This window comes from Hirundo rustica, chromosome 12, assembly GCF_015227805.2.
Source record: "Hirundo rustica isolate bHirRus1 chromosome 12, bHirRus1.pri.v3, whole genome shotgun sequence".
NCBI classification, from domain to species: Eukaryota; Metazoa; Chordata; class Aves; order Passeriformes; family Hirundinidae; genus Hirundo; species Hirundo rustica.
Window position 1 is genome coordinate 6,381,470 of NC_053461.1, and position 21,066 is coordinate 6,402,535.

Genomic DNA, 21,066 nt, shown 5'->3' on the forward strand with positions numbered 1-21,066 from the left:
CCCTACTGATTTTTTTTTTTTTTTTTTTAATTCTGGGAGCGCTCTGCATGCTGTTCTAACAACACAATCCTGACTTTGCACCTTTGCCTTTAATAACAAGACTCCGATTTGAATCTGGCACCTCTTCCACCTCACAGAGGAATTTCATCCCCTTTCCCATATTATTTTAGTGAATATAATTACGCTAAACAGAAATTTATCAATCTGTGTGCTGTTCAGCTCAGTGAAAGATGCCGTCCAGCAGCACAACATCTGTGCTGGAAGGCAGCTAAAGCCACTTGACACTCCGACATCAAGTGGGTACCTGGAACTAGGGTACCTGGAACTAGAGGTGTGGTTTCAGCTGGCAGGATTGACAGAACCAAAGTGATCCAGCTGTTCCCATAGCATCCACTCTGCTCTGCAGTGCAGCCACACCGGATTACATTTTGAAAATGAAGGAGTTCTTCTCCTCTCTGCAGAAGGCAGCTGCTCTCCAGAAGCAGTGCTGCCCCTTGCTGGGAGACTGCTCTGCGTTCCGGGCAGACACCTCTGCTACTCCATGCACAGTGTGCAGCCTCACGTGGTACATTTTATAGCCTTACTCAAATCCAGAACTCCCGAGTCACTTCTTTCCCTTCTGTTTAGAAAAGGGCTGCATGAATGATATTTGTCAGCCCATAAGGCTCCTGATTCCCCTTCAGAGAGGATTTTTGAAAGCTGCTGTAATCAGCAAGGCAAGATCAGAGCACTGTCTTACTTCCATGTGTAGGAGACCTCATGAGAGACACAAAGCGTGATTGCAGAAGTTTTCATTCTATTTGCTCTGCAATAAGAGGACACTTACATCCCAGTCCTCATGAAAGGAATGAGTAGTTTAGACATGGATTTAATCCAACATGACACAACTGAGAGTGCAAGGCTGAATGTTATACAGAGATACAAAAGCTCAGATGCCTGGAGGAACGCCACAGGATCATTCCAAGCATTACATGGATACAGTTAAGGGGAAGCCCAGCACATTTCTCCTTCTGTACTTTCCCCACCTCTGCTCTCCCCCACCGAACTCATCAACACAGCAGCAATAACATGTACAAGAACAATAACTATGGGCTCCACATCCTGCTGAAATGCAGCTCCAGGCCAGATGTTCAACTCTTGTGGTCGGCTCGCAGAGGGACGCAGCGTTCTGGAATTCACTACAAGCTGTCCTTGCACAGACAGCACCGAAGTAGTGATGCAAGAAGAGAGCAGCCTGGAGCCACTTGCTGAAAACCACTGCTGAAGATGTGTGGGGGCTTGACACTTCTCCCCTCCCCCAGATCCAGAGCTTTGCGTGGATCTGACAAGCACACTGAGGATGTGAGAACTAGAGAGTAATATCAGCCTCGGGCGGCACACCACCCCTGCTCTGCCCCCCTGCCCCCAGCTCCTCCAGAGCATCCTTCCATTTTAGACCACGGCAGGGAGGCGACTGAAATGGAAGCCTGTGGAACAACGGCACCACACCTTCAAAATGCAGTGGCTGCTGATTTTTCCACCACCTGCAACAATTACATTACCCAGAGAACAACACTTGAAACAAAACCAAGTGGCTCGAGGCTGGTTCTTAAGGGGGAACAACTACAGAGGCTCCTGCCACCAACCATTGTTGTGCCTCTTCCCTGCCTCCTCTATAGGGCTGGTCCAGCTCCGTGTAGCAGCTGCTGAGCTTGGATACTTCTGTTTCTGAAGCCTTCACACAGATTGCCTGTCAAAACACCAACAATTTAGGTGCTCTTACCAGAAGCAGGGCATGGGATTTTGATGGAGGAAGAGGGCCAGGCACCTACTGGCAGGAACTGGTTCCATAGGCATCCCAAGGTAAGCAGTGCTCCCCTGTGAGAGCTCTTGGACACCCTCTGGTATTCCTCAAGTCATGGCAGTAAATCAAAGCAACCAAACCAGCAAAGCAAAACCACTGCTGAAGAACACTGTGGGGTTTTTGACTCAGAGGCCTAACTTGACATGCAAGGTTTCACATGAAGATAGAAATCCTGGTTTCTTCATCTGTTGATTAGTACGGTATCACAGTTTCAGGATCCACAAGAAATTAGAATAGAGTAATGATCTGCAGAAGTATATATGATCAACATAAACACTGTCAAAAAGGAAAGAAATCCTCGTGTAGTATTTCCTCCACAGAACTCTGAGCATGCCTCAGCACAGCTACACTGTCCAAATGATCTTTCCAACAGGAACACTTGAACTTGCTCAGATTTTGGCCCTAGCACAGCCATAAAGCATGCATGTCCTCATCTCCCCCCATGTTTTAGGTCAACTATGTAAAAGGACTCTTGTACCTTATTTAGCTACTTCCTTTCAGCTGTGCAAGTCTACAGAACCACAGGCTGTGTACGATGGATGAAATCAGAATGCAAGGAGAGTGTGCACACAGATTGCAGAGGACTTCTGCTTCCCCTTAAGTGCTTCTATGTATACACAATCCTTTATGGATGCTCCCAAAGCATGCTCGGTTGTCTTCTGCACTGAAAAATCGCACAAACGCTTAATACCGAGGAGAAAGGACACATTTAGAGCTCCAGGAAGCTGCTCTGCGAGCACTGGAATAAGGAACATTCTGCCTCTGAAACAGACGTGTTTTAGCAAAGTGAATTTTGACAGCAAATGGAGCATCCCTGCTAGCATGCAATAGTTTGGCTAAAAATCCTGAAAGCCTGCCCTAAAATTACTGTTCTTTGGCTTCAGATATAGAGATCAAAGACTTGAAATTTAAAATAAGTCTTATCTCTATACAGACACAGTTTCTACTGAACAACTGACACATAGTAACGTGTTACTTCACCATAGTTTGTTATATCAAAGATCTAAATAAAGGAAAACCATAATGTTGTTCTCATAGGGACTTGTAAGCAGTGTGAAGACAAAAAAAAAAAAATCTCTGGAGTTTTAGAAGACCAGACGAAAAGATCTTGTTGTGACAGCAGCCCTGTCTTTGCCAAAGCAAAGATAGTTTTGGAAAGAAGGCAGGATGGCAACATGACAAAGGCATCCAATCCGAGAGGCGATCCAGCTTCTTGATTCTAGGAATGAGTGTGCAGTCAGCTGTGCTCCTGCACAAGCCTAACAAGCTTAAGGCATCGGGTCACCTCACATCCATGGGCAGCCATCACCTGCCTTTGCAGAAACAAACCCCTGGCTGCTCTGGTACAACACAACGATGTTCCTTCTCCTCTGGGACTTCTAGGACTCAGAGAGATGGTATATTAAAGCAGAGCCATAGCCAGCAGCTGAAGCAAGAGATTCTTGCTCCTTGCTACTTCCAGAGACAGCTTGGCAGAACAGGGTGCAGCTGAGGAAATGCTCCACAGAGTTTCACTCATGCTAGAGAAGAAAGTTCTGTTGTTCCAAAGTCAGCTCCAGCATAAAGTATAGAGTGACTATGAAGGACTTCTACATTCCTGAAGGAATCTGCAGTCTCACACATTGACCTTTGGGGAGCTCAGGTAATGGAGACAGGGACTGTGCACCCTGTTCTCAGAGAATCTGCCATTCTGTGGGTGAAAGGAAGATCTACGTCAGGAGTGGGAGATTTTGGCAATGTGCCCACGACCCCATGCACAAGATCCACCTGTTGCCTCCAAAGAAAGATGCAAATGTAGATCATCCATACCAGAGTGAATAGTACTGGAGAACACGGGGCTGTCTCTGGATCTCTGTGCTATTACACGGGTTCACTATTAGGACGCGTCATACACTCAATGCTTCCAAGAAAACAAGAGCTCCTGGACATGCTCAGGAATGGCTGTACTTGTGCTTCCTCAGCAGGCACTGTCTTTGCAGCGAGGATGGACACCAGAGTAGTGGTAGGCAGAGGAAATAAATCTGTCCAACCAGTCTGAAAAGCTGGAGGGCACCCCCGCAGCGCAGCAGGGACAGCAGCAATCTATCTAGGCTACCACAGAAGCCAAAATCATGAGCTCTCTCAATACCAGCTGGTGGATTCTGAGCACCCATAAATTTGTCAGATCTCTTTACTGCACAGATAAATTGGTCTTCAGAGCTACTAAAGCTGAAGAGCTGTACTAGAATAAACAGGACAATCTGCAACAAGCCATATCCCCAATCCCTTTTGAAGGCTGAGCATTTACAAGCCACACCTGCTGCTGGGAAAAGGCTTGTCACTTCCTGCTGTCCCTCTGTGTAAACAAGTGCACTCTTACACACTCATTCATGACAGACAACAACACTGAAACCACAGGAAATGAAACAGAGCTGTATTCTGAAAGACAGAGCACTACAGTCCATCTCCTCCCTCCATCCTGGAGAACAAGATACAGAAAGGAGAGACGCCCTCAAAGGTGGACACCAGCAGCTCCATAAACTACAGGAACTACTACAGTCAGAGAGCCCCAAATGCCTGTCAACCCTTCTTGGCCCAGGAGGATATTTTATTCACCAGCACAAGGGAGAGAAGGGAAAAAACTCAGTGCTAAGATTGTGCACACTGTAGTTTCATTAAAGCATGGGTTTATGTTTGTACAGAAACCCAGAATGTGAGGAAGGTTGGGGCTTTCACTAAACTCCATGAGAGAGGACTGTGAGCTGCATACCTGGGAAGGTGTTCCATCCAGGAACTTAAAGTGCTGCTAATGTGAACCTGGTCTCCAGGATTAATGACTTGTCATCTTAGCACAAGGTAATCAAGGTAATGTCAGTACACTGTGCAAAGCCTTGAAGTTTTGCTCTAGAGATGCAAAAGGAATGAGCACTTTCGTAAAAATGGATTCTGCATGTCAAAAAGGCTAGGAGCATGTTTTATGGATGGATGTGTTTGCTGTCTTTTCGGAATAGGCCTTGTAACCCTGCACCAAGGTTGATCACTATCACAAACACTGACTTAGACCAGATTTGTACTTCCTATTTCCTAAGCCAACACATCACAGATGAGGAAAGAGGAGCAAGAACACCTTTTGCTTCCAAGAGACAATGCACTAGTGCCCTGAAACCAAGCCAGACAAGCCAAAAGCCTAGTGCCCATACCACTGGGAAAACTGGCAAGGACTATTGATTACCGTGGACTAATTCCAGCTAAGTATATTTTTTGGTTCTTGGCAGGCTATTCTGGCTACAAGCTAGAATCAATTGGTGCAGGCAGATCAGTGCTGAAGATACTTCCACAAGTCCTGGCAGGGGAGCCCTGCAGTCTGCAGAACTCTGCTGATCACTGGGGGATTTGACCAAACCTCAGGGGGAAACTCCTTATGTGCTACAGCATCTCCTAAGCTCAGGGATGGTCACCTCAGCTTTCAGCAAGTGCTTGAGGTCTGCATGCCTGAGTCACAGCTGATGCAGCAGAGTGGGCCACACAACATGTGCAAAGCACTAGGCACAGCAACAGGAGATCATTCATCCTGTGGTGCATCAGCACCAGCCTCGATGGTGAGCCAGCCAGGCTGTCCTCTGTATAATTAGCACAACAGGCCAGACACCCCTGTGCACCACAGCATGTGCTAGAGACTTCCCACAGCAACCCACAGCACGTGCTTTGTACCAAACCCAAGAATCTAAGTCCTTGTGGGACCTAGTCCTTATCTAACTCCAGAGGGTTGGTGTTAAGCCCTCTGCACTGGGAAGCCACCAGCTCACAAATCCACCCTTCAGAGGGGTTTCCCCTAGGGCACTGCAGCACTCCAGAAAGGAAACAAAAAGGTTTCTATTTGGCACAGTTCCAGAAACACTCCCTGCCCCTGCAGAAGAGCAGCTCACCTCTCCACTCCTACCTAAGGCTGGGAGCTGCAGCATGATGGCACCTGTGGCAGGAGCAGCATCTTGGCAGCACCCCTGGCCTCCAAGAGTGGCCATACCCAAACACCACCACAGCAAGGAAGCGAAAACCCTCTTATATGTGGGCCTGACAAATGCACAGCCACATCTGCCTCAAGGGAAAGGCAAACTCACTGCCTTGGAATGCACTCCAGCCATGGGAAATAGAGAACTTATCCCTACTGAGGAGAGGTGCACCAATCAAAAAAAAAAAAAAAAAAAACCAGCACCAATTTTTCCATCATGAGCTGGAAACTTCTGGACTGTTAGATTATGAGTTTTAGCAAAATATAACACTGAAAAATACAATTCTGAATTCCAGAGGCTTCCTGATATATTCCTGAAACCAATGATTCACTGTTGTGATATACAAGATAGACTGCATTCGGAGGAGAAAAAAAAAAGCAGCACCTTTTAAAGATTTATCTAAGGGGCTTATTAATATTTAACAGGGCACCAATGCGGCAGAGCTTAGAGAGAACAAGCAAGATAATCCAGTTTCTTGTAGGACTTGGCCGAGGCAATTTTAAGTTTAACACAGGGAGGGATAAGGGAAGCAGCTCCAAGCACCACATAAGGGGCTGCTCTGGAGAAATGAAACAGAACATGAATGCTAGGGCAAGAAGCTGGCTGAGAGAGCAATAAAGTACATTTAGTGGCAATAATACTTGCTAAAACAAAAGCTTTTCAAAATAGAGCAGGCAGCTGCCATAAAGCAGCTCATGTTTTCAGGTAACACTACATTTCTTGGGCGTTCCTCCACCAGAGGAAGAAGCCAGTCCTTTAGCATCAGTCACCTGTGTCCGTGTGGACATTGCTCTGGCCCCAAGCATTCCCCTGCTGTTCAGGGAGCTCCTACCTGCTTCAGGCTTTCCTGTTCCATGGGTGCTTTGCTCCTCAGAGGTGCTGTATTGTGTTCCCACATACCCACCCAGGGTTCAAAAGCACGTACTTGGAAGGGTCAGAATAGGGTTAAAAAGCCCAAATTTCCCAATTCCTGAAGTGCTACACTAATTTAGAGAGTACACAGAGGGGCTGGGGTAGATCTCGCTGCTCCTGCTGACTAAAATCCTGGTCCCTCCAGGTCCACTTCAGAGCTCCTCTCTGCCATGCTGCTCTCCATCCTGGTCAGAGTGTCTGTTCTCCACCAGGCTCTCCCAGCCCAGCAAAAACTCCTCTCAGTTCCCCAGATGGGCTCATGGAGTGAACTAGAAAAGTGTTGTGGGCTGCCAGCCATTTCTCAGGCTTACTTTCCCTGAACAGCTTTCACAGCTGCTGGTACCAACACTAACACGAATCCTGGTTGGAAAACACATGTTCCAAGCTTGTTCCACTGCATGCTGCATCCAAGAGAACAATTTGAACAGAAGGCTCAGAATTTGCCTTGTGCTTTCACTTACTACTTTGGACACCACTGCAGTGTCTTTTAAGATAAGCAGCCCTTTAAGATAAAGCTGGCTCCATGTGCTTCCTTCTCCAGGGCACACGTGTGACTCAGCCAACAGAGTTCTGTGCATATCAGACCCTCAAGATGAGATCTCAGGCTTCTATCTGACATTAGCCAGGGAAGTAGAAATAAAGCCTGACAAAAATCAGGCAGGAATTAAGTTTAAAATATGATCAAAATCAAAACCAGGGCAACGTGTATTTATGTTAGACTCCTCAAAAGTCAAAAGGTATCAGCTTCAAGTTCCTGGCAGTGAGCACCAAGGCAGGAGCATGGACAGCAACAGGAGGAGGAGAGATCCCACACCATGGGCAGCCAGTGTTGTCACACACTGCACTAACACCTCCACAAAGGGGACCCACGGTGTAAAGCCACATGAAAGCCCTGAGCCCAGCAAGCAGAGACAAGCACCTTCAGATGGGATAAGGGAGTTCACAACCCCTTCCCAGAGAGCTGCTGACAAGTCATCACCAAAAGCATCTACAGGAGCAGTAGGACATCCACATTCTGCCTCCACACAAGGCTCCAGGACACAGTGCACACCAAAGCAGCTGATAGCCTTTGAGAAGGCTCCACAGTCACCTCAAGGTTTGCTCTTTGCAAAGATTAATTGGACAGACATAACCAAACACACTTTAGAATGCAAGCTCAAAGATATAACATAGTTATTTCTGCCAAGGCTGACACATCACACTGGAAGAAGACCTCTTCCCCCTAAAAACAGATTTGGCACTTTCAGTCTGAATGTACAGGCATCAACTCAGAAATCTAACTGATGGAAATTACAAGTTAATGTCTTTTAGGGTAATACTATAAAGTCTGACTTTGACATTTTATCATTGTAAATATCTGCCTCTTTGATTTAAATAGAATTACTATGCCACTTCTTAAGGTCTCTTCTTTCACTGCCTTGTTGAAAATCTAGCTATCATTTCAGCTTGTGGGCTTCAGAGACAAAATAATCTAAAGAATCAACAGCTTGAATGCATACCAAAATCACACCAGGTATATTAAGAACAGAGTTCCATTCTCAGCACAGCCTTCAGTGAAAATAGACTTGCCTTCGCACATACAGAGTATGTAAAAAAAGGGGGCTTTATAAAGAAATTGAGCTGCTTTTTCCAAGGAAAATCAACCATATATTTTTCCCCAAATCAGAAAGAGTCTTGTAAAAGACCATACAGTGGAATCATTACACTGAAGCTGCTGAGATAAGCTTTATGATAAGCATTATCTTTTTGAGAAACTGAGCCGAACCTCACTTATTTCGAGTTAATTGCGTGTTATTTGTTACGGCTGTTATTGTTCCCCCCACAGCTGCAGGCATTCTTCTCTCAAACACACTCAACATGCACACTCATGATTAATGTTATTTTTAACATTTCTGGACAGCACTCAAAAATATACAACCCACTCAGACTGGCTTAGCACGTGCTCCTCTGAGCCAGGCTGCCATCGTCCCTCCGAGCCGACACAGCAGGTGTAACCCAGAGACATCAGCAATCCAAAAGGTTTGCTTTTAATTCCCACGGATATTTACATACACACCCCATCACAAAAGCATTGTTTAGCCTACGACTGGCCTCTAGTTTCGAAGAGGTTTAGCTTTTCAGAAGTTAACATTAATTCAGTTCTATACGCCTCTCTAGGAGGAGCTAATGTGAAAAGCTGGATTAATTCTACTACAGCTTCTAGTTACCCAATTTCTAAAAGAAGTGTTCGCAATGCAGCAAGCTTTTACTGCCCTACACGTATCCATCTTGTGCAAGAAGGATCAGAGAGCTGTCTCAGCTGCCTCAGGACACAACGCAAAACAAAGACGTTGGAGCCTCCACGTAACCTTGAACAAAGCGACACCATTTAAATGACTGGACAGGGTTAAACAACAGCTCTACACAGCTCATAAAACATGAGCTAATTTTAACTTCATTCTTTGCCTCCCCACAATTGCCAGAAAAACTTTTTAAAAAGGCAACATTGCAGCTGAAGAGGCAGCCTGAAACAGAATGCAGCTTTTGGAGAGACAGCAGAAAACTGCAGCCCTTGCATCACATGTGACCACCCGCAGATACCGGAGCTTCTGCACAGAACTTCAGACACTGTGTCTCATCCTGAGGAGCCTTTGAAACAGGGAAGGGGAAGGAGAAAACAGCAGTTCTCTAATGAGGGCAGTAAGTCCTTAACGTACACAGGAAGAGACTTAGGAAGAAATTTCCAGTTCAAGCTGATTTCATACTGAAGTGACAGGTTCCAGAAGGAAAAAAAACAAACCCACAACTGACAAATCTCATCAGCACAGGCAAAAAAGGAGCGTGTTGCAATTATTGTGTTGCAGTCAGTGCTGTGTGGGTGACGACAGCCATGCTGAATTACGCTTAGAAAAGAGGAAAAGAAGCAAGAAAGACTAACTGTGCCCCTTAAGCCCTGCTTGTTGGGCCAGATTACATGACACAGGGATGTTCTTTAGTTCAAAGGTTCCTGAGAAGGTTGTGAAATCTCCTTTGACAGCTTCCAGAAACAAAAATACACTTGAGAAATACCCCACTGCCCCAGTTTCTCTCCCCAGTTACTAAACACATTGGAAGCCTTTATATAATGTATTGACACCAAGAATTCCAGCTGCTTCGCATATAACCCATACTGAAAATAAGAAAAAGCACTGATGAATGTAGAAGCTTTTGCTCTCCTAGGTTTAAAAAAAAAAAAAAAATTAAAATACCAGTTTTCAGGTATTTCCTGCTAGTATTACCCACACCAATCCCCAGGACTCACCCTTCCTACCATCGCACATCTTTGTTCCAGTACAACTTTTTCACAAAGCAGCCTTGTAAAATATTTCTTTCTTCAGAATCCTATACACACTGATCAGAAGTACAGCAGAACTTTATTCTTTGAATGAGGAAGAACATCCAGACCCAGTATTTGGATATCTGCTTATAAAACTTACTTTGTTTGTTTGTTTTTTTAACCTGTCGTCATATCTAAGCAGGGTACCAGTTTCAAGTTACTGAAGAAGAAATGGTAGGATGGAACAGGTTTCCTGAGGACACTATTTGTTCAGCATTTGCTCCACAGAAAGACCACCTCAGAAACAAGATTAAGAACAATCCAAAAGGGTTTAGTAATAGTCAAAAAAACCTACGGAGGAATTAACCTGCTGTCCTGTGAAAAAAAAACTGAGGAGGATTTAACCTGCTGTCCTATGGCTTTACTCTTGATTGCTATTAGAACAGCCTTAGTGCTCCTCTTGCTGCTCCTACACCACTCCAGAGGCAGCTGGACGCATGCTTTACCTCTGAGGCAGCACCGAGTATAGCCATCAACTTTTGAGGACAAGAGGACAAACTACAAAACTCAGAGGGCATTTCCATTAAAAAATACCTGCAATTAGGGCATGTAAGATTCTAACCGAATTGCCTAATAGGATATTGGTGTAAAAAATACCCTGTTGTCATCTTGAAACTAGAAGCATCGGAGAAGTATTCTCACCTGAGCTGTAATCTTTGAGTCGCAGGTCCTTCACAGGTGTCCCATCAGGCCCTCGGAAAGCGTTGAGGATCTGCAGGAAACAGGAGATCCACTTCATCTCCAAAATCAAACCTCCAAACCCAAGGTACTTGCCAATGCACACTTCTGTCTCTCCAAGGATTCTATTCTTTCTAGGTTTAAGCTTGTTACAAATGGACACACTTTCCAGCAGTACCCGAGAATTAAGTTCCAGCAGTACCTGAGAATTGTCACCGAATTTTCAGAGTATTTTTGGGTTTTGTTTGAAGAAGTGAGCACCATTTACAGCATCATTCAACTGTTCAAAGCTTTATTACACTGGTTTGTGCTGGTTTTGCAGGGAAGTGTTTTTTTCAAGAAAGTTATAGCAAAACCAGTCAGTGACTAGGTTTGAATATTGACGTCTGGTCAAGCCACTAGGAAGATGATGCACCTCTGTGAACACACAGGGTCAAAATCAGAGAAATCCTGGGAAGTGATTGGTTCACGAGTTGCTAGTGATCACAGTGACTGGTTCACTGGTCACTGACTGGTTTTGCTATAAGTTTCTTGAAAAAAACACTTCCCTGCAAAACCAGCACATGGTTTCAGCCAGCCAGCTCAACTCAGATCCTTATTTAAGGTCAAAGATGTCCTATTGCCTTTAAGAAGATCAAAGTACGAGGGCAACCGTTCTGCGTCTTATCACCCTCTGAAGGACAAAGTTCCTGCTGTGAGTTCTCCTTTATCAAGCCTCAGAGGATGATCACTACAGCTAACCCTAGCAAAAACTTCTGCATGTAGGGGGTCTCACGCCTGGAACTTCCACCAAATAAACAAAAAAAACCCAAACTGAAGTCCTAATTCATAGCAGAAGCTTTAGGAAATGGAGCTACTTTCATCATATAGCCTAGATAATTTTCTGGGTTTTTTACTAAAAGCAGCAGGAACAGCCGACATCTTTTCCATCTTTGTAAGATCTTATTTAAGCAATTTCAAGTAGCTAAGAACAAACAAGTTCACTTAGACACTACATGTCTTCTGAGCCCAAAATAGTAGTAACAATATTTGGTGTATATATAAAGCAATGATGAAGTAAGGCATGCTACAGAATCCGGAGTCAAGGCTTCTAGCTAACAACACCCCACATGCAACCACAGGAAAGCTCATCACTTCTAGAACCCCCAAAAACCCAGAATAATCAGATAACAGGTAACATTGCAGTGACTTCTAAATTTGGATTTTCCCTGGGGAAATGACAGACCATCTGATATGCCTTAACCAGACTTTAAAGTGGTACTTTAGAAACCCTCAATAGAAGTTTCTGGGTGAGAAACATCGCACTTACATCATCCTTTGTGGCAGTTTCAGGCACTCCTCCTAGTCGAATGAGCTTGCTTGGCTTCACATACTTGGGGCAGGTCCGGTAATCTTGGTCCTTGAGTTCATACAATCGAGATGGTTTTAGAAATGAGAGATGCTGCCTCACAAGACACACAAGCAGTAGCCAAATAAAGCAGGGGAAAATTCAAAGGCAAAGGCCCATAAGCAGCCTGACTGAAAGCTTTAACGCCTGTTGGAGATTCAGCGAGCTCTGGAGGAGCACTTCATATGCTCACTGAGCTGTATAGTAAGATCTAGCTCCAGGAAAATAAAATGGGCAGATCATATCTCTGCTTTCCAGAAGTGGGAGATTCAAATTCAATAGAAGTTATTCAAATCCAATAGCAGTTATTAACTCAGTAGTTACCACTACCTTCAGTTTTCCAAGATAACTCTGAAGGAAAACAAAGTGTATATGATAACAGCAGTACACAGGCCCACCCAAGCCAGTAGATTCTCTCTGATGCTGCTCATAAGCAACATCCAGGGGAAAATAACAAAATAAGTTTATCTTTAACCACTTCCCCCAACACCCTCTGTCTGGCCAGTTTCAACTCGGGGATTTTCTGAACGAAATCCAGTTCTACATATTTAGCAACTCTCACTTGCTAAACTGCACTTCTCTTGGGAAGTGTTTCTGAGATAGAAAGGGTACCCATTAAATAACCTGGAGAAGAGAATTATCTCAGAGAAGGATGGTGAATTAGAATAGAACTGAAGTGATGGGATATGGATGAAGACTCCTTCCCAACTCCTTCCATTCTTTGGCCAACACACATTTAAGAGAGACATCAATTGACAAAACCACCTACCTGAAGGTTCTTATAGGGCCTAGAATCTTTTCCGGGTTTTCCTTCTGCAAAGGACTTGCCATGTTCATAATCAAACATTTGATGCCCTGGCAGCCGGTGATCCACATCACGATATTCCATGTTCCGGTAGTCTGCGTCTTGCCTCCCAAGGAAATCCAGGTCACCTTCACCCTTTAACCCAAGATCAGAATCCGATCTTTGCTGCTCCCCCCCAGAAAGCTGCTGCTGTTGCTGCTTGTTAGCAAAGCTCTGAGGTTGCTCCTCTTGGTCCTGAAGAGTAGGAAGAGTTCCGCGGCTATTTTGGAAATTGTGCGAAGTGTCATCTTCAAGACCCAGTCCAAGGGATTCCTCTTCTCTAGCTGGAGCTTCCGAGTGCTGGAATTCTCCTTTTTGGCTACCAAAGGGACCTCTGTCTAGACTAAGTGCAGACTCATCTCTTTTGCTGGTGCTTAAACCAGAGCCCTCTCTTTCTGCTAAAGGTACAGTAGATTGGTTGTGCCTAAAATCTACAAGGCTTTGATCCACAGGAGGCATTTCCCTATCTGAAAAGTCCATGGGAGGAGCCACATCTCTGCTCCTAAAATCCTGATCAGTTCGGGATCTGTGCCTGTTTCTGAAGTCTGAAGATGGTGTGTTCCTGTTTCTCAAGTCCAGATCAGAAGTGCCCATGCCCCTGAAGTCCAAATCAGGTACATCCCTATTTCTGAAGTCTGAATAAGAATGTTCTCTGCCCCTGTAGTCTAACTCAGACATGTCTCTTCCCCTAAAGTCTGAATGAGGCCCATCTCGACCTCTGAAGTCAAAATCGTAGGAGCCCCTTCCCCTGAAGTCTGGCGGAGGTTCCTCCCTGCCCCTGTAATCCATATTATGTGCTTCCCTGTCCCTATAGTTCATACGGAACGTGTCCCTGTTCCTGTAGTCCCCTGAGGGAACATCCCCACCCCTGAAGTCCATAGGGGGCCCTTCTCTCTCCCGGAAGTCTCCAGAGTACATATCCCTGCCCCTGTACTCAGAAGGGGGTGGCTCCCTACCTCTGAAATCCATCTGAGACTCATCTCTGCCCTGGAAGTCAGATGGTGGGAAGTCCCTGCCCCTGAAATCATGGTGCCCGTCCCCACCTCTGAAGTCACTACGTGGTCCATCTCTAGCTCCATAGCTGAAAGAAGGTTCCTCTCTGTTGGCAAACTGAGGATTGAGGAGGCCTGAGAGTGCCTGGATATCAAAAGGAAGTGATTTTCTGCCAGAGAAGTTGCCAGAGTGTCTTTCTTGACCAAGACTATCAAGGGAAGGAGGATATTCCCTGTTCCACCCGGGAGCAAACCTTTCTTCTTGGCTCCCACTGTAGAAATAAAGACAGTATTATTCATAACGTGCTTAAGAGTCTGAAATCTACACAGCAGCACATTCTTCTCTAAACTTTTATAGAGCTGTGTAACAGTCTAAGATCCGCAGAAGATATTTGATGTTTGGCAGTTTAAGATGAGGCAGCATACGACAGATGTGAGAAAGTAAACTTGGGTGCTCCCATTTCAGCACAATTTCCAGAAGCACTCAACAGGGAATACCTGCAATATTAATGGGTTAATGATGGTAGCAATCCACATAGTCCTGCACTGCACACAGCTCTGCAGCTGTCTGAGGTGCCAGCAGCTGGTGTGTTGGTTCATTAGCATCACCAGCACACGCCTGTGAGGAGCCCAGGAGCTTAAGCTCTCCGGGCAGTATGGAAACAGCTAACTTAACACATCATCCTGAGGCACATGAAAGCAGAGGTTACCAAACAGGCTTCACTGACATGCTACAAAGACTCATTCATGCTTCCTTGTGCTGGAGTCCAAACTGGCAAATTCTGAAAGCCATTAATTCAGACACTTAGGGTGCCTCACGGGACTATGCCAACAATCAACATCCAAGATATTCCTGTGCTCGTGCCTCCAGACTGTCTTACACCAAGTTCACAAGACTATGGCTATGAGCTCTCCCAATATCTCCATAAAAACGCTCAGGAGGAAGTTCCCTTTTAAAGCAGTTTTTCAAAATCCAGTGGGGCTTTTTTTTTTTTTTTTGAGATGGAACTATCTGATTATTTGTCTAAGCAAGGCTCCAATACATTTTTTTAAAAAACAGAATAATATAGTATCAGCACATTTTAAAATAACACCAAATGCTACCCAAAGCAGTGGACATTTCCTTAGCAACTACAGCAAGTCATGTTGTACTCTGAGTTTCACTACAGAATCACTCACCAAGATTAATCAAAGCACACAGATTTCCTAAGGTACATGGTCCATTTCACCACCATGTAGAATATCAATTAAAACTTGGATCAAGGTCAGCATTCCCCACCCAATACATTAAAGAACTACGCCAATAAAATGCACTTAAAAATCATCAGAACAGGATTATTGATAACATCACAAGACACAATCACTCCATCAACACTGTTCCTACATGTTCCGGAGGATGCTGATTTTCATCAGCTTTCTCAACACATTACAGTAGACAATTATTTGAAGTATTCTTATTGCAGTAACCTAAGGCATGCCACGAGCAGTACTTTTACCACACTGATTTTCAAGGGGCTGATGTGCACACATGAGCAAAGGACAAAAGAATTATGCACAACAGAAGAAAATACTAGATTTTGGTGGCTTCATTTTAATACCCAGCACTCTCTTGCAAACACAGGTCCCAGTAACAACCAGAGGAACACAAACTAAAATATTATGCTGTGCAGGTCAGCTGCATGTGAATCTTTTGAACAGTTGCAGTGATATTCAAAAATGTCCTATAAAGGAGTATATGGAGATACAGACATTTTGCAAGTGCATGTAGTGGTGGGACAATAGGGAATCGGTTTAAACTGAAAGAGAGTGGGTTTAAATTAGACACCAGCAGTAAATTCTTCCGTGTCAGAATGGTGAGGCCCTGGCACAGGTTGCCCAGAGAGGTTGTGGATGCCCCATCTCTGGAAGGGTTCAAGGCCCAGTTGGATGGGGCTTGGAACAGCCTGGGATAGTGGAAGGTGTCCCTGTCCACAGCAGGGCTTTGGAACAAGATGGTCTTTAAGGTCCCTTCCAATCAAACCATTCTGTGATTCTATGATATATGAACTTATTAACCTCACGGAAAGAATTAAACTCTCAAAGTTTTCATAAAATCGTGTGTGCAATTAATGTGCTAGTATTTGTGAACTCATTTTCTTCTCTTACAGGTGTTAACAGCACATAATACCAAAAGCCATATAGCACATCACCTTATCACACAACAGCTAAACTAAGTATCACTAGAAAAGGTGGTGTGGAGAAGGACTAGAAATATTCAAAGCAGCTGTTGCTTAAAAACTAAATTAAATACTTCACAGAAATGCAAAAACCATCAATTAACTTGCCTGTTCTCTGGCTATCACAACTGGATCCATAGAGACCTCACAACTTCTACCAAAACAGCAGAGAGTTCCCAAGGCTTATTGTATTTAAGAATGTTCCTGAAATAAACCATACATTCAAGTGCTTACCGAAAAGACCCCATTCTGTTGCCTTGTCGATGGTCTCCCCACATTTTGATCTTGTTTGGTAGGCTTCCAGAAATGGTTAATTCACTCTAACAACACCCAGACACCACAACCTGTTGAATAAACAACATGATGATAAGCCACAAGGCAAGGAACACACTTGACATGAGAAAAACACTGCTGGTTAGAAGAGGTATGTGTAACATCTGATCAGGACCCACAGATATACAAAACCACACCCAGGCATGAATGAATTCAAGTGTTGCATTTCTCCACATTCAAATTTGTAAGGACCAAGCAAGTTCCTGAAATCAAACTGTCAATATGGTGGGCAAACAATTTGATATCTGCTTTGATTAACATAGAGCTTCCCAACATACTGTGCTGTCTGACACTATTCAGGGTGCAGCTAGAAATGTGAGAACGCCGTCATCCATAAAAAACAAGGACCACTGCTGAACAACAGTTTGCAATTAATGTTTAATCCAAACTATTTCTGCCAAAAGCCCTTTGCTCTCCAAGGAAATGATCGCCACTCTTGGTCTGCCATGGATATCCTGCCCTCAGAAGTATGTAGATAACGGAGGAGGTTTTGCCAATAAATCATGACAGGCACTGTTCTCCAACGCTGCCCTCATCAAGCGGAGTGACGCAAGTAACACTTGCCTCAACAGAAATCTAAAATTTCATCCACTTCCTCCCACCAGCAGAGAAGGTGAGGATTTCCTGGTGATAACCAAAGCCAGGACTTGAAATAGGAAGTACTTCCATCTTTCCAAAAGAAAAAAAAAAAAAAAAAAAAAAAAAAAATGTTGCAGCAGAGCATGGATAAAACTGAGGGATATGGCAGCCTGATGGCCCCAAACCTGCTCTGGCCAACGCAGCTACAGTGGTGCAGGAGGGCTGCCATGTCACCACACCAAGGCTGGGAGACCTGGTGCTTACACGCTGTTCCAAAGCGGGATTATTTAACTCCAGCTGTTGAGGGGACAGAGGACAGAACAGACAGTGACTGCCAGGCCTGGTTAGAGCAGCTCTTGTCAAAGAAAGGCACACAAAGTCCTGTTTGTTCTCCCTTCCAAAGGTCAGTGCTGCCATAGCGGAGGCGGGTCAGCAGAGCAGGTTATGACAGGCCTTCCACCAAGGAGCAGTTCCAGATGCTGCTGCTGGCAGCTGTCTGTCAAGGAGCTGAGGGAGCTGCTGTGCCAAGAGAGAGTCCGTGCTCTTGCCAGGGTTCACTGCCTGTCAGGGAAGGCTCAGGTGGGAGCCAGGGACAGCAGGTTCTGGCAGAAACCAAGCATGCAGAGGCTAAGGGAGGCAACCTGTGCAACCACCGCTGGTCCATCCACCCCAATGTCACTTCCAAAGAAACAGGTTCATTCCATTGGCCACTCATGCCTGAGACTACCTGAGTCTGCTGACATTTTACATGGCTCTTGATAAATAACTGCCCTGGTGCCAAGGATTTCCTCCACCTTTCTAGGAGGAAAAGTTCTCTTTCGAAGAGAACCAAGACCGCACCCCGTTCATGACGAGGGCAGGCAATGGGAGATGTTCCTGCTGTCAGCCAATCCTTTCATCCGAGATCTTCTGCAGCCTGCAGACCTAGCATTTCTTGCTCTTCCCTTCTGGACTCAACAACCTTACCAACTCTTAAAAAGAAATAAAAATAAAATCCTTTGCCAGCTGGGGACTGTTTAGACATAATATTCAAATTATCAGATGAGGAAAATAATACCAGTGGGCAGCTATCAGGCCTGGCACAGACCCGCTGAGCCAAGCAGCAACCTCCAGGAGTGTGAGGTCATGGTTCAATAACACAGGGAGCAACACTGGCTCCAACAGCCCTCACTCAGCCTGATCTGCTCCCCGCCTCTGCCTTTGGCAAAGCACTGGGTGTAAGTTGTGCCAGCTAGTGCTTTTCTGGGTCTGCACCACGCATGACCCTCAGAAGAGAGTTATATTTAACCCAGGTCACTTCAGTGATACGCTTTACCGCACAACCCCACAAACCAAGGTGACAGCAAACTGCAGGACAGGGACAGAAGGGTCTTAGCCTGGCTTCCACTGATGCCAGGATCTCCTGAAGATACACCCTGCTACAACTGCTCCAAAAAAAGCACATCATGATGAGACATCGTGAGGATTCACCCTTCTGCCACGGGCGGATATCTGCCAGCTCAGCTCCCACCTCCCAGCTCACAGGTAAATGCTGGGAGACAGGTCAGTGTGAGTGAGGCTGTTTGCCAAAGACATCCCAGGCCAACAGCAAATCATGGCAAAAAGCCACCTGCGTGCTTGGAACTGTGCATCCATTAGTTTTGTCATGCTCTGGTCACAACCAAGTGTTTGAGGAGATGGAAACAGCCCAGTCACTCAAAGAGCCCAGACCAACAGCCCTCTAGGACAATAATGAGCTGCTACAGTTACCCTGAACATTCAGGACAATAATGAGCTGTTACAATTACCCTGAACATTCAGGAGGGAGATATGCATCATCTTTCCCTATTCCTATCCCAGCTGGCTCTACTTCCTGGTGGCAAAGCCTCAGCTCCACCAAAGATACAGCAGGCACAACTGAACAAGGAGAAGCTCTTTTGTGGTTTTAGTTCCTCCAATGACTGGTGGTCACACAGCCCTCCCAGGAGAGACTGCTGGAGCTGCGGATGCTCCCAGGCAATTACACCCAATGACTTCCTCAGGACAGTGCCCCTGCCCTCCCCAGTGCTTCCCTGGACAACTCTGGGGACGTTCCTGACTCCGCTTCCCAAACTGCACATGCCAAGCCTGAGAGCAAATGCTTGGATCTCTTATTCCAATTTATATCCTGCTTTGGTAAAATAATGGCTTTGATCATGGGAATTGTGTAGCTGAGCCAGACTAAGCAACTGGTCTTCTCGAGGACTAAATAAAGACATCTGTCAAGGGGCCGAGTGGGAAACGCCAGCACAGCCCTCGAGTATCTCCTCACCAATTTACACCCAACCTCACACTTTTTTCCAAATATGAGGGAGAGAAGGGTAATTGGTGACAGACTGGGTACTATTTTCAGAAAAATACTCTGATATTCAGAGCTTCTCTCCAAACAGATTTTGCCAAGACTTGGTATTTATAGAGCATGAGGAAATCAAACGCAGAACTACACACAGGCACAGAGGCAGTTTGCTGTGGAACGACTTTCTGTACCAGTAAAGTTTTTGTAAGGCTGAAGAAAGGAAAAGGCCTCTGTGAAATCCAAGTACTGCAGGAGGTACAAGAGAAAACTATTCCTCAAAGCTACAGAAACTGCAAGCAGACAAGAAAGCCACTCACATCCAATGTTAAAGCTGGAGATCCCTAATTCAGAAGAAATACCAAAAGCATGTCACTCACATGTGAACATGAAGGAAGAGGGAACCATTTTGGCTCCCAGAGGTGTCAGGCTGGAGGATTTTAATTAAAAAAAAAAAGGGGATGTGCATATTTTTCATGTGTATGATGCTTCTACGATGCACCATGTGTATGATGTCTTCTATTAGAGACAATCAGGTGAACTTCTAACACACACATCACCCCATTACTAACCCGACTTTGCTTGTCTCAAAGGACTTCACAAGTGCATTCCCAGCCAGTGAATGCTGGGAAGGACTTTCACACCACCAACACCCTGCCGGGATAGGAAAGGGGATTCCACCTTCAGCAGCATTGCCAAAAGTAACACCACACAGCAGCAGCAACACCAGCCTCTTGAGGTGCCAATTGTTAATAAAAACAGAGCATGAGGAGGTCACTGTCATCACTCCCAGTCGTTACTGATAACTGCCCTACCTGGCCTCCACCAGAGCCAGACCACATCCTGCCTCCACCTGAGCCCTTATGTACAGCCCAAATTCCCATTTAGCCCATCACTTGGGATTACATCTGCTATCACACGGCTCCCATCAGATCCCCCTGCACCCCAGCATGAATCCAGACCACTTTGCTCTATCCCTTTTACAACCACAAGCACTCTGAGATGGACACACATATGACCTGGTGAAAAAAAAAAAAAAAAAAAAAAAAGCCCTAATTTTGATCAGGGCCTCAGAACAACACTGAGATACCTCGAAACATTACAACTGCTGACAATGACACACACGTGGCAGGCCCCAACACTACTATGTGGGATAGCGTATCCTGATCCAGGGGCCGAGCATCCCGACCCCAGAACCCATATCCCACTGGGGCGTGGGGTCCTGATGAAGACACCGAGCCCACAGCACGCAGATGCGGGCCCACAGCGCCAGGATCTGCTGCCTCACTCTATTCCTGCACCACGGGTGACCCCAAAACAGACACCCCACCCCACCCCACCCCACCCCCCCCCCACACACCATCCTCATGGACTCCGCAGCCTCCCCTCCTCCACTCCGGGCAAGCCCACCCCAGGAGCCCCTCAGGACACTCCTCGCCCCTCTCATCCCACTGAGCGAGATTCCCTTTATCCCAGGCAATCCCCTTTATCTCCGGGGAGATCCTCATCACCTCCTCCTCCTCTTCCTGCTCCGCCGCTCCCGCCTCGCACAGGCCCCACAGCCGCCACGGCGAGAACCCGGAACTTCCGGCTCCTTCCTGCCCACGGGCTCCCAGGGGGTGCTGGG

At 45.7% G+C, this 21,066-nt stretch overlaps 1 protein-coding gene across 3 annotated transcripts in view; it reads right to left on the reverse strand.

Annotated features, from left to right (window-relative positions):
* Window positions 1–21,063, reverse strand: part of RBM6 (RNA binding motif protein 6) — a 59,768-nt gene extending 38,705 nt beyond the window's left edge. For 2 of the 3 annotated variants that reach the window (XM_040075920.2, XM_040075918.2), the window contains exons 1-5: window positions 20,951–21,063; window positions 16,451–16,560; window positions 12,934–14,272; window positions 12,087–12,176; window positions 10,742–10,811 (exon numbers count right to left, since the gene is read on the reverse strand). In XM_040075920.2, the coding sequence (XP_039931854.1) occupies window positions 10,742–10,811; window positions 12,087–12,176; window positions 12,934–14,272; window positions 16,451–16,494 (1,543 nt within the window). In that variant the 5' untranslated portion in view covers window positions 16,495–16,560; window positions 20,951–21,063. Of the gene's footprint in view, window positions 1–10,741; window positions 10,812–12,086; window positions 12,177–12,933; window positions 14,273–16,450; window positions 16,561–20,799; window positions 20,892–20,950 lie in introns of those variants that run through there. The other variant, XM_040075919.2, reaches the window with a different exon arrangement.
* Window positions 21,064–21,066: the final 3 nt, after the last annotated feature.